Genomic DNA, 12524 nt, shown 5'->3' on the forward strand with positions numbered 1-12524 from the left:
GACCTGGAAACAGAGAAACGGTGAGCTGTCCGGCGGTCTGTTGCCGGATAGACCCTCCGACGATCAAGTCAGATCACTTGAAGAGGAAGTAGAGAGCTCTTTTTTAGAAAAAGAGATAGAGTTATTCAAAATTGCTTACCTCCAACGTCCCCCCTTCTTCCTTTTTCTAGGCTGACCATGCAGCCTCAAGGATTATGCACGCACTACCTCTGTTGTCCTTCCCTAGACAGGTGGCAGTGCTCTCCTCTCACTACCTTATGCGTGTAAAGGCTAAAACCCCCAAACAGCATGCGTGGAACTGCCAAACGGTATTGACGCGTGCCAGGAGTGGATTTCTCCTCCATCACACCATTGTTCCAGGTGGCACGCCAAACCGAAATACCATGACCGACCTATCCCTTGGGAAGAAACATAACAATGATTCTCACGGCTGAGCTGTATGAAGTCGGTCCTTCCAGGCTGACTGCCCGTGAGGCGTGCCGGCCTTCGCCCTGGCCTAAATTCAGTCCGGGCTGTGTTTGGCTTGGTCTAGAAGCACCATTGCGGACCTAACCGAATGCCTAGCTAAATCATAGCTCGGTCTGGCACACGCCTGATTCCACGCTCTGGTCGACAAATCTAGTTCGGCCGAGGATGACAGGCCGAGGAATCACTCGACCGAGGAAATAGCCCGGCTCTCGCAAGGTCCGTTATGACCCACGTTACCGTAGCTGGGTCGTACCTGTCCGGCACAAGTCTTCCTCTTAATTACCCCCTAATCCCATCCGAGCTGAGCGTGATTGGGATTACAACCACAACCGAGCTATCCTATTTGGTCAGTCTTCTGAATTGCGCTAGTAGTCTTGTCACCGATCGTACAATCGTACTGACAGTACCATCTCTTCGCTGCCACGTGGCTTCATGTCATTGGACCCGTGCAGCCCCACAGCTGTCTCTCTCACGCACAAAATTCAAACGGCTGCCGCCCTTTGGATTTTTCACTCTTTTTATACACATACGAGGGGTCACACGCCCCTACTGTTCACCTTATCTCTCGAGTCAAAACCCTAGCCTCCAAATCTCCAAGCTTCTATCGTCATTGATGTTATAGCTCTTTGCCTCATCTTCGTCCTTTCCTGTCCCTTCCGAAGTTGTAATCAAGCTCGCAATTGACTAATCTCTGCGTGGCACTCGTCATCGGTAAGCTTCTTTGCCCCTCTCTCGTATTTGTATGCTTGTGTTCTTCATTTTCTTCATTTTTGTTCTTCGTGTTCTTGCTTGGGACCGTTAGAAACCTACCAGTATCCCCTCTTTTTTGCGTAGAAACTTGTATACACTAAGGAAACTGAAATTGAAGAAACGGATGGGGCCTTTGTGCCCCTGGTTTCCCTTAGCTTGAACGAACGAACTCCATTTTTTGGATGAACAGAACGAACCCTGGGTAGGACCAAGGAAAAGCCAACACTTAGATCCAAAGATAGAGGTTCGGCCGAGCAAAAACTAGTTTGTGGTCCCTCTTTGGGGTCTAGACCGAGCTGAAAATCGGAACCGAACTAGGAAGGCCAAATCGGCCAAATAGTTGAGCCGACGTAAGAGTCAGACCGGTCAAATGCCCCAGAAAACTTCGACCGAGCTAGGAACTCCACATAGAAGCCGTGCAATTTATGTCGCGCTAACCCTTGGACTTATTTCTTAATAATGCAGAACAAACTAGGACCGACCAGGCCCATTCAGCATTACTACCGGTGAAGCTCAAAGTCCGAGAAAACACACAAAACTTTTCACCAAGATACGACCTAAATCACCCCAATAAATAAAACCGGGATAGATGGGGAAATACCGGTTCATGGTGAGTTCTCCCGGGGCCCTTGCTGAGTTCCGTAGAGAGTACAACATTTCAGATGATGTCCACCTAGAGCTCGCCAAGAAAGGAGACACTCCCTGGGGCGAGTTGGACAAATGCCCCTTCACGGTGGTGTCCATTGTAGAGGGAGGCCTGCGTTTCCCGGTCCAACCGCTGATCTGCGAGTTTTTAAGGTCGACCACGTTGTGCCCGACCCAAGTCTCCAACAATACTTACAAGATAATAAACGGTGTGGCTGAGCTAAATAGGAGACTCAGTCTAAATCTCGGCCTTGCTGAGATATTTCACCAATACAGTCTTAGCAAAAATAAAGGTGGGCTTTGCTGGTATTTGAAGGTTAAAAAGGGTCGAGCAAAACTCATAGAAGGTAATCCAGATAAAGAGACAAATGATGACGATTTTTAATGGGTGTCCGGTCGTTACGAGGATACCGAGGCACCCATACCGGGCTGGTACATTAGGAAAGATTTCGGGAGTGTCGGTGAGTATCTCGGCGAACCGTATTATCTTCTTTTTGCATTGGTCTTCTTCTTGCCGATCTAACACTTGTCTTCTTTTTGTATATTATAAGCTCTTGGCAGAAGATTACTCCCACGCTAACCAGGAAGCCATAAGGGTTTTGCTGCGTCATCCGGCCGAAGAGCGAGAATCACCAAAGCGGCTTGGCTTCGAACTGACCTACCACTACACAACGCCGCGCAAGAGCAGGGTAACCGACTTTCTGCGTGTGCCTTCTCCAGAACCAGATCCAAGCCTTCCACCGATCAAACTAGTCCCTTTGACAATCGAGCAAGAAATGGCAAAGATCCGAGCTATCAAGTCAATGATCACCGGCGAAGCGAGCGACTCCCAGCCACCGAAGGCAGCTGGAGGACTTCTTCCACGTAGGCCGCGCAAGGAGAGGGTGTTGTGTTGGCTCTGGTCAGCGAACAAGCTGCGGGTCAGTCGAATAAGAGACCAAGAAAGAATCAAACCGAACAGTATCTGGCCGATGAGGATTCGACCGAGCATGTGTAGACATCCTATTTTTGACCGACCTTAAGACTCAGACGTCACCAGTTGAGCGCTCGGTGATGTTGCATATTGTTCTTGTTCTGAGGTTTCAGAGTCTCGGCTGCGAGCCTTGCCTCCGGACTTCGGAGCTCTTTTGTGCTTTGCCTCGATTTGCGAACCAGGTCTTATTTTCTCTGTTTTCTCTTCCCAAAGGGAGGGAGAGGTCTCGTAAACCATCTCTCAGTGGCCGTAGACTACGTTTCGTGGTCGTAGGCCATTTTTCCCATTTGGAGCCCGGTTTTCGATTTTTTCGAGCCGTCGGCCATGTGCCTCGGTTCGGGACCGCTTAACTACCTCCGTTTGCTCCGATTTTTGGCAAACATCTTTTTTCCTCCCTTTAGAGGAACACTGTGGCCCTGGAGACCACCTTTGTGGTCGTACGCCACTTCCGGTGCCTAACAGCCTGTTTTTAGGGTCTCGAACCGCGCGTTTTGGCACCCGAACCTTCGTTTTACATCCGTTTTGGTCCATTTTTGGTAGGGACCCTATTTTCACTATTAGGGAAGTAGTAGGATGGTAGCCGGTCACCTATTCCCCTGAAAAGTCAGTTTCCTTTTTTTCTCTCTCCAAAAGCCGGTTTTTCTGACCGAAAGCTAGTTTTTCTCACTTTTGAGCCATATTTTCTGGCTTTTCATACCACATTGTGTTGTGCTCATCTGGGAGGCCACCAATATGGGTAGACCGACCAATATTTCACTTTGACCCTTTTAAACCTTGCTTAAAAGCTAGCTTTTCTCTCTCCTCGGTCACATTTTCTGATTTTTCTCCACAGGGCTGTGTTCTACTCATCTAGGAGGCCACCTTTCTGGGTACGCCAACCAGCAATTGTTCTTGAACCTTTTGACCCCTGGTCGGCCGACCAGGGGGAGTGGCCGGCCGGCCACTTGAACTGGCCGGCCTGCTTATTGCTTTTCCTCTCTTTGAGTGTAATCCAGCTGTGCCAGCTGGAGATCATTTGGTGCATCCTCCATACACGTGTATGGAGGATCTTTGAAGCTTCCAAGAGAAGCTTGCCCTCCTTTTTGTATCTAGGGGTTAGACACTTTTGCTTAAGGCTCATCACCTCCCACCTCCATTGCTTCTATTCCAAGCTCCAAAACCCTAACTTCCTTGGTCCATTTACACTACAACCCATAGCACCACACCACCATCATCCATTCCAGCCCCTTAGAAGTCATTTGCAGAGGTTGAAAGCTCATTTCCTTGGACCAAAGGCTGCTGGAAAGTTAGGCTACAAGGGTAAGCTCCTATTCTCCCAATTTTTGTACTATTTTGTTCTATATCTTAGCCCATTTTTCTTATATTTTTGGGCTTCGGCCTGAACTAAAAACAGTTTTATTTTGAGCTCATCTTCATATTTGATTAAGGACTTTTCTCTGTTTGAAGTATTCTACTCCCCTTTGTGCTTTATCCCTCTTTTGGGGCTTATTTTGCATGATATATTAGCCCTATTTCTGAGCATTTCTGGGCTTCGAGCCAAACTGTGAAGTACCTTATTTTGAGCCCCTCTTAAACTTTGTTGAAGGGCTCTTTGCTGTCTGAGGCCTTTTGCTGCCTGTTTGTTCAATCTCTCTTTTAGGGCTGTTTTTGCATGATACATTAGCCTTATTTGTGAGCCATTTTAGACCTCGACCTGAACTGAAAAAAATCTTATTTTGATGTCATCTTTATGTTTGATTAAGGTCTATTCTCTGTTTGGGGTCATCTTCCCCTATGCATGCTTCATTCCTTCATGATTAAGGCTATGCATTAGAACACTTGCATTGGCCATGGTTTGGCCTCTTAGCCACTGAAATCCAGTGGATTTTAAGTGGCTTTGATGCATTTTTTAGGGCTAAAATTCGAGGGGGGTGACCCCCTCTCTCCTTGTCTTGTTTGGGGATCTTTTAGGCCTTTCAAAGGGACCCTATTTTGCATGCATCGAAGTCACTTTCCAGGCCTCATTATGAGGGTTTTGAGGTCTGCCTTGGCTCTGTCCGAGGTCCATTTCGCCATATTTTAGGTCTATGTTGCATGTGTAGACCAATCCCATTCAAGGCCCTTCAAAGAGGTCTTTCCTTGCATGTTTCCTAGACCAATTTCAGGGTCAATTTGGTGAGTTTTAGGGCTATCATATTTGATTTCCAGAGTTGGTTGTGCCATGCTAAGTGTCATTGATGCATGTGCTTAATTACCCCTTGTATGCCCTTCCAAAGAAGCCCCTCATTTTTGCACATGTTGGCTGCATTTCAGTGATTATTTGGACATATTTTGTCATGTTTTATTCACTGATTTTTGCTGGTTTGGTGAGATTTCATATGCTTCATATGCATGTCATATAAACCATGTTTGCTAGTCAAAGTTGCATGCTATTTTAGTCCATCATGCTAGCATCTTTTGGTCATACTTTGAACTAGAAATGTTCATGTTTTGGGACTGCCTTGGCTCTATCTTTGTGCTTCATGGTCAAATAATGCATGCTTTGTATAGCTACAAGTCAATACATGTGTCTAGTTTTGAGTTTCAGGGCTTACTCCATGCATCGGGTGCCATGTTTGCATGATTCGGGACCATTTAGCATTATGTTTCAATACTGAAATTTACATGTTTGAATGCCATGTTGCATGCCTTGCCATGCTTTGTTAGAGTTGTATTTTATGCCTTAGGTTCGGTCCTCGGTATGCGTGCAAGTGTGCACGCATTTCGGTTGTCTCATTTTCATCTAATGGCTATTGATGTGAGTGTGGCTGAGGTCCACTCATGTTGGTGTAAGTCCATTATGCATTGTGTATGCCTTTTCAATTCATAGCATTGCGTATGCTAGGTTGCATGTTAGAGCATTGTGTATGCCATATTACATCGAGCATTGTGTATGCCATCTCATAGCATTGCGTATGCTAGGTTGTATGTTAGTCGCATTGTGTATGCCATCTCATTTACATTATGTTTGGGATAGGAGTTAACCCAAGCACGAGAAACGAGGGACGTTTCGTATTTCGAGTGACGGAACGTGTCTCAATTCCCTATCACCGACACTCCGAATTACCCATGATGGAGTTTAGGTCTTGTTGTGTTTTCCTGTGCATTCATTTCATATCGAGTTGTGTAATTCAGCTCCTCGGCCATCATGCATCGATATGCGTGATTGGTGGCACGAGGATCGAAGACTACACTCCCTGAAGAGCAGTCATGCATACATATGTGAAATACTTTGCCATGCCCCTTTGTTGCTCTTTGTTGCAGTAAATCAAAAAATCAGCGACCTTCTGGAGCGTTGCGCAATATTCCAAAAACAATTGCAAACAGAGGCGAATCGGGGCATCGCAATGGATTTCCGCACCAGGCAACTCGAGCATGCATCATTCATCATTTGGAATAGAGCTGAGGCGGTCCATGGATTTGCGTGCCGATTTACGTGCTTTCCCAGATTAATTTGTTAATTAATTAGGGTTTTGTAATATTTAATTATTCATTTCGGACTTTACTATTTATTCGGACTGTATTATTCTTTCGGACCCTCCGAGCGAGGGCACAATTGTAGTAAGTGTGCGTGAGTGTGATGTATGTCTTCCAACCCCACGTCTTTCTCCCTTTTATTTACCAGCTTATGATGGTTAGATTAGGGCATGTTTCAATTAGCATACGGTATGATAGTATGTCTGCATTCATTCATCTGTCTTGCATGCACCGGGCTCGGCGCATCATACTAACTGCATTTGTATTTCAATTCCAAATTGAATATATGCTAGCTGTAGCATCATCATATGCTATGTTTAGAATAGCCGAGCCTATCTTAGTTGCATTTTGCATGTGTTGCATTAGGCATTTCAGCATAGTTAGGATCATGCATTGATTTCTAACATAGCTTTTGTTTTGGCTTGGAGTACTCGGTAAGTGTTTATACTTTAGCATCCTTGCATATGTGTGAGTGACTGCCATGATAGCATGCTTACCATGAGGCTATGTGCTTATATGATATAACTGCCTGAATGCCTGTTGGTGAAGGTTGGGTTATTGGAATTGGAACAATTCATCAATTGTAAGTTTTAAGCCCACTTGAGAGTGGTAAATCATCATGTTTTCTAAGCCCACCTGAGGGTGGCAAATCCACGTCTTAGCGTACTTGCGGGTAGCACCATCAAACCATTTTCAAATAAACAAACATGAAATGTTTTGTTCCAATTCAGGCGACCCAGTCTATACTTGTATGCTGTGCGCATCACGTAGTAAATCTAGGCTAATAACCGGAATAAGATCACATAATGTTTTCAAAACTTGATATCATGGTCAGTAGAGGCCGATCTTTGATCGGGCGAACGGGGGTGCTCACGAAGTGACCTTCCCCAATCGTACCCAAGTTCCCGAGCCGAGGTAACTTTGGTGATGACGGACACGTGGCCTTAGGCAACGAGTCAGGGTTTCCTAAATTTCCCAAAATAAAATATTCAGGTGGCGACTCTGTATCTAGCAAAGCAGCCCATGTTTGGCACTTCTTTCAAAAAATCTGTTTTCAAAAATGATTTGTTGGATTTGGACTCTTTAATGATTTCATTGGTCTTGCATTGCACTCTGCGAGATTAGATACAGGACTGTGACATTGAGTCCTGAACTGTAGTGAACCCAATGAACAAAACGAGGGAGGGGATTCCCTACTGGGACGTTCGGGGACGTCTACAGCATGCTTTAACCAACTTGGGAGACCAGACCGAGCAACCAATCACCGGGCCATCCACACGATCCAGTGCCCCCCCAGTCTGGTCGCCCGAGTTATCATACAAAGGCCGGGCTGTCTCCACTGCGGACTCAGTCTATGCGAACAAGGATTACTCTCTCGGTTTCAACATGACCAAGGGGTTGCTCCTTCCCGCCGACATGAAGAAGCACGAAGAGTTGTCCGACCTGAAGGTGCTCCGCTCGGCCGCAAAGTCAATGGTGTTGGTAAGTTGGCAATCTCTTTAGTTTATCAAGTTGTTGCTCGATTTTTCCATTCTGACAACCTTCATGTGTTTGTAGGCCGCGCAGAAAAACTATCTCGCCCATGAGCAAATGATAGCCATGAGGAAGAGTCTGCGGGAGGCCATCACTGACAACGAGGCCAAGACGGCCGAGCTGGAAAAAGTAAAGGCTGCGCAAGAAGCTCTGTTGGTTAAGTGTGACGAACAATCAGAACGGTTGGCCCGGACTGATGAGGAGAAGTAGAAGGCCCTCCAGATGACCAAGACTCGCTACATCTCTGAGCTGCACAAACTCCGCGACGCCCACAAGGCCGAGGTGGATAAGAAGGTCGAAGACGCTGAAGACCGCGGGTACGCGGAGGGTGAAAGGACTTATGAGCGGCAGGTTCAAACGACCAAGGACATCTTTTTTCAGTGTGATTGGAAAGCCGCCATGGAAAAACTTGGCCTTGGTCAAGACGCCAAAGTGTTCCAAAACCCGTCTGCTGCCTTCATTCCGGCCTATATGCAGGCTTATGCAAGTGCCGCGCAGAAGAGGCTTATAGAAGAGGCGAAGCAGACAACCGAAGAAGAAGCATCCACCGTACAACCAACCGAGCAAAATCCTTCTGTGGTCCCCGAAGTTGCTGAGGATCATGAGGCCAAGCGGGAGGTTGTCGCGGTGGTTGATGCTGTGACAGATAAAGCCGATGTGAGAGTGGCCGAACAAGATGCCCTTGTAGATTTAGATTGATCTTCTTTTGTATTTTTTTTTTTTTTTGAATGTAACCAGGCTTGGCCCCACTTTTGTAATCCAACTTGCTTTATCAATGAAAACTTTAACTTTTTTCCCGCCATGTATCCATTTCTGTGCAATTGTGATTGTCTCGGTTATAATGTGTAGATTTTCTTTAAGTTGAAATGTTTGTCAAATACAACTTTCAGCTTGGGCCTTACATAAGTCAGGCAAAACACTAACTTTTAGCTCGGCTACAAAGTTTGTGGGTGAGCAAAATCAGCTCGGCCCTTACATAAATTGGGCAAAACGCCAACTTTTAGCTCGGCTACAAAGTTTGTGGGTGAGGAAAATCAGCTCGGCGAATTAGAAGTTTGGCAAAACGCCAACATTTCACTTGGGCGAGCAAAGTCAGCTCGGTCCTTTGCAATTTGGTCAAAACGCCATCATTTCACTTAGGCAAGCAAAATCAACTCGGCCCTTACAAGTTGGTCAGAACGCCAACATTTTACACGGGTGAGCAAAGTCAACCCGGCCTACATGCAATCTGGACAGAAAACCAACTGTTTGTACGGCCTGTCTCTACACCGCGACAAAAAGTCAGTTCGATCTAGTGTAAAGTTGGTCTTCCTGCCCCTAGCATCCATAGTGGCCCAATATTCTTGTGACGTCATCGCACAGAAACACATAATATAAAAAAGTTGGGCTATCTTTGATTACATATCAACGATTTACATCAAATGCCAAAAGGCTAAAGGTTCAAAAGGCTAAGTATAAAAAACGATGACATTTCAAAAGTAAAAAATCTTAAGATTAGCTGCATTCCATGGTCTGAGGATAGCTTTACCATCTAAGTCTTCCAGATGGTATTCCCCTTTGCCTGCAAGGCCAGTCACCTTATACGGCCCCTCCTAATTTGCACCTAGTTTGCCTTCGCCAGGGACCACTGTGTTGCCCATTACTTTTCTCGAGACCCAATCTCCGATCTTGAACAGCCTTGGATGCACGGCCTTGTTTTATTTCCTGGAAAGCTCTTGCTGGTAGGCTGTTATATGGATCAGAGCCCGTTCCCTTCTTTCTTCAACTAGGTCAAGTTCCAAGGCCACTGTTTCATTGTTCAAGTCTGGCTGAAAACTTTTAAACTGGATGGTTGGCATGCCAACTTCTAGTGGGACGACGGCCTCCATGCCATAGGCCAAGGTGAATGGTGTTTCTCCGGTGGAGCGTCTCGGCGTAGTGCGGTATGCCCAGAGCACATTGGGGAGTTCTTCGTCCCACTGCCCTTTGGCTTTCTCTAGCCGCTTCTTCAGCCCGTCCAAGATGGTCTTGTTTGAGGCTTCTGCTTGACCATTTGACTGAGGGTAAGCCAGTGTTGAGTTGTAGAACTCGATCTTTAACTCCTCGCAAAATCTGCGAAAGAGTTTCCCATCGAACTGAGTGTCATTATTCTAGATGAGGGCCTTCGGTATACAAAAGTGAGCGATGACATTTTGCCAAACAAACTTTTTCACATCCTTTTCCTTTATGGTTGCAAATAGCTCAGCCTCAACCCACTTGGTGAAGTAGTCGGTAGTGGCGATGAAGAACTTGCGGTTGCCCGGAGCTACTGGGAGTGGTCCTACAATATCCAACCCCCAGAGCGCGAACAACCAAGGACTTGTAAAGGGGAGCAATTCTCTGGCTGGCTGGTAGATTTGGTGAGCAAATTTCTGACATTTTTCACACTTGTGAACGTATTTCTGCACGTTCGCCTACATGCACGACCACCATTAACGTTGGGAAATCGCTCGGTAAGCCAAAGACCTGCCCCCAGTATGACCTCCGCAGATGTCTTCATGGATCTCATAGAGAAAAGCTTCCACCTTGTCGGGGTGGACGCACTTCAGATACAGCCCAGTAAAAGACTTCTTGTATAAGGCTGCGAACGGAGAGAGCCAAAACCGCTCTGATTTGGCCCAAATTTTGTTGGCCGCCTTCTTCTCTTCTAGCAAAATTCTATCTTTTAGGAAGGCGATGATGGGGTCCATCCAGGATGGTCCCAGGTCGGCGCAGAGTACTTCGGACACTTCTGGTTCCTCAATGCTTGGCTGAGGTAGGAATTCTATCATCAAAGGATTGGGAAAGCTGTTTGTGTTGATACAAGGTCGGTCAGTTCATCAGCCGTGTTGTTTTCTTCGCGGTTTATTTGTTCCACTCTTATTGCGGTGAACTTTTTGATCTCTGCACGGACCAGCGCCTGATATTTGGCCATTCTTTCATCCCTAGCTTCATACTCCCCAGAGACCTGGTTGACCACCAGCTTGGAGTCACTGAATACCATAAGAGCCGACGCTTTCATTCTCAACATGCTTCTCAATCCGGCAAGGAGGGCCTCACATACCGCCTCATTGTTGGACGCTGGGAAGCCGAGCGTAATTACCTGCTCGATAACCAGCCCGTCCAGGGAAGTCAGCACGATACCCAGCCCGGCGCTGTGTCTATTGGAGGCCCCATCGACGAAGAGTTTCCACATCTCGCCAATGAACAATTTCCAGCAATCTGATGGGTTTTGGGAGCTTCTCAACTCCAAGGTTTCGGTCGGTTCATTCTAGTCTCCTTCCATGTCTTGGTCGGGCTTGTCTTTCGATGAATTATCCTACTTTTCCAGTTCGACTGCCATTTGCCCTGCTTCCATTTGTGATCCAACACTTGTCTCTATTGCCTGAACCATGGATTGTGCCAAATCTGCACTAGCCAAGTCAACCGGGCAAACCGGATGCATTCCGGGGGCAAACTTCGCCACAAAGTTCGCAAGAGCTTGAGCCTTGATAGCGGTGCGCAGTTGGAACTTAATGTCATATTGCCCCAATTCTACGGCCCATTTCAAAATTCTCCCTGTAAAGTCTGCCTTTTCAAAGAGCACCTTTAGTGGAAACTTGGTCAGCACAACTATTGTGTGGGCATGAAAGTAGTGTGCCAGTTTTTTGGAAGCCATCATCAGGGTCAGGGCTAATTTTTCTTGCGATTCAGCCGGGAGCAAGGTCTTGCTTACGTAGAAGATGGGAAGGTGTCGAGTACCTTCAGCACAGACTAAAACCGCGTTCACCGCATGTTGAGAGACTGCCAAGTAGAGATACAGTTCTTCGCCCAACTTTGGTGTAACTAAGATAAGGGCTAAGCAAAGGTACACTTTTAGGTCCATCAATCCACGGTCACATTCATCGTCCCAGAAGAACTTGGTTTTTAAAGTTTTGAAGAAGGATCTGCAACGATCTGAAGACCGGCTTATAAATCTGTTCAGTGCAGTTGCCATCCCGACAAGATGTTGCACGTCCTTCGTGGAGTTTGGGCGCTTCAGCTCTTGTATTGCCTTGATTTGGGAACGGTCGGCCTCAATTCCTCGGTTCGTGACCAAAAAACCCAGAAACTTTCCGGTGCCAACTCCGAAGGCGCACTTGGAGGCATTTAAACGAAGCTTGTGATGTTGCACGTCCTTCGTGGAGTTTAGGCGCTTCAGCTCTTGTATTGCCTTGATTTGGGAAAGGTCGGCCTCAATTCCTCGGTTCGTGACCGAAAAACCCAGAAACTTTCCGGTGCCAACTCCGAAGGCGCACTTGGAGGCATTTAAACAAAGCTTGTGATGTTTAAGTGTAGTGAACATCTCTGCTAAGTCGGCGAGATGTTGAGACTTTTCCTTGCTCTTTACCACCATATCGTCGATGTAGGCCTCCATGGTGTGGCCCAAAAGGGGAGCGAACATCTTGGTTACCATTCTTTGAAAAGTTGCCCCGACGTTTTTCAATCCGAACGGCATGACTTTGTAACAATATAGGCCTCTTGGAGTGGTGAATGAAGTGATCACTCGGTCTGGTTCATACACGGCTATCTGGTGGTAGTCGCGATATGCATCCAGGAAGCTAAACCTCTGATGGCCAGCGGTCAAGTCCACCAGCTGGTCGATTCGTGGGAGGGGGAAGTTATCCTTTGGGCACGCACGGTT

At 46.7% G+C, this 12524-nt stretch overlaps 2 protein-coding genes across 2 annotated transcripts; both read right to left on the minus strand.

Annotated features, from left to right (window-relative positions):
* Positions 1 to 9561: 9561 nt before the first annotated feature.
* LOC145822922 (uncharacterized) lies at positions 9562 to 10572 on the minus strand. Its single transcript, XM_082921487.1, has 3 exons — positions 10365 to 10572; positions 10049 to 10163; positions 9562 to 9955 (listed from the first exon to the last, which is right to left on the minus strand). Exons 1-3 carry the CDS (start codon positions 10570 to 10572, stop codon positions 9562 to 9564), a joined length of 717 nt encoding a protein of 238 aa, XP_082777613.1.
* Positions 10573 to 10652: 80 nt separating this feature from the next.
* On the minus strand, positions 10653 to 11057 carry LOC145822927 (uncharacterized). Its single transcript, XM_082921496.1, has one exon. The coding sequence runs from the start codon at positions 11055 to 11057 to the stop codon at positions 10653 to 10655; it is 405 nt and encodes a 134-aa protein (XP_082777622.1).
* Between the last annotated feature and the right edge of the window lie 1467 nt (positions 11058 to 12524).

Source organism: Camellia sinensis, chromosome 1 (assembly GCF_055761805.1).
Source record: "Camellia sinensis isolate YWXY chromosome 1, ASM5576180v1, whole genome shotgun sequence".
In the NCBI taxonomy this organism is placed as follows: domain Eukaryota; kingdom Viridiplantae; phylum Streptophyta; class Magnoliopsida; order Ericales; family Theaceae; genus Camellia; species Camellia sinensis.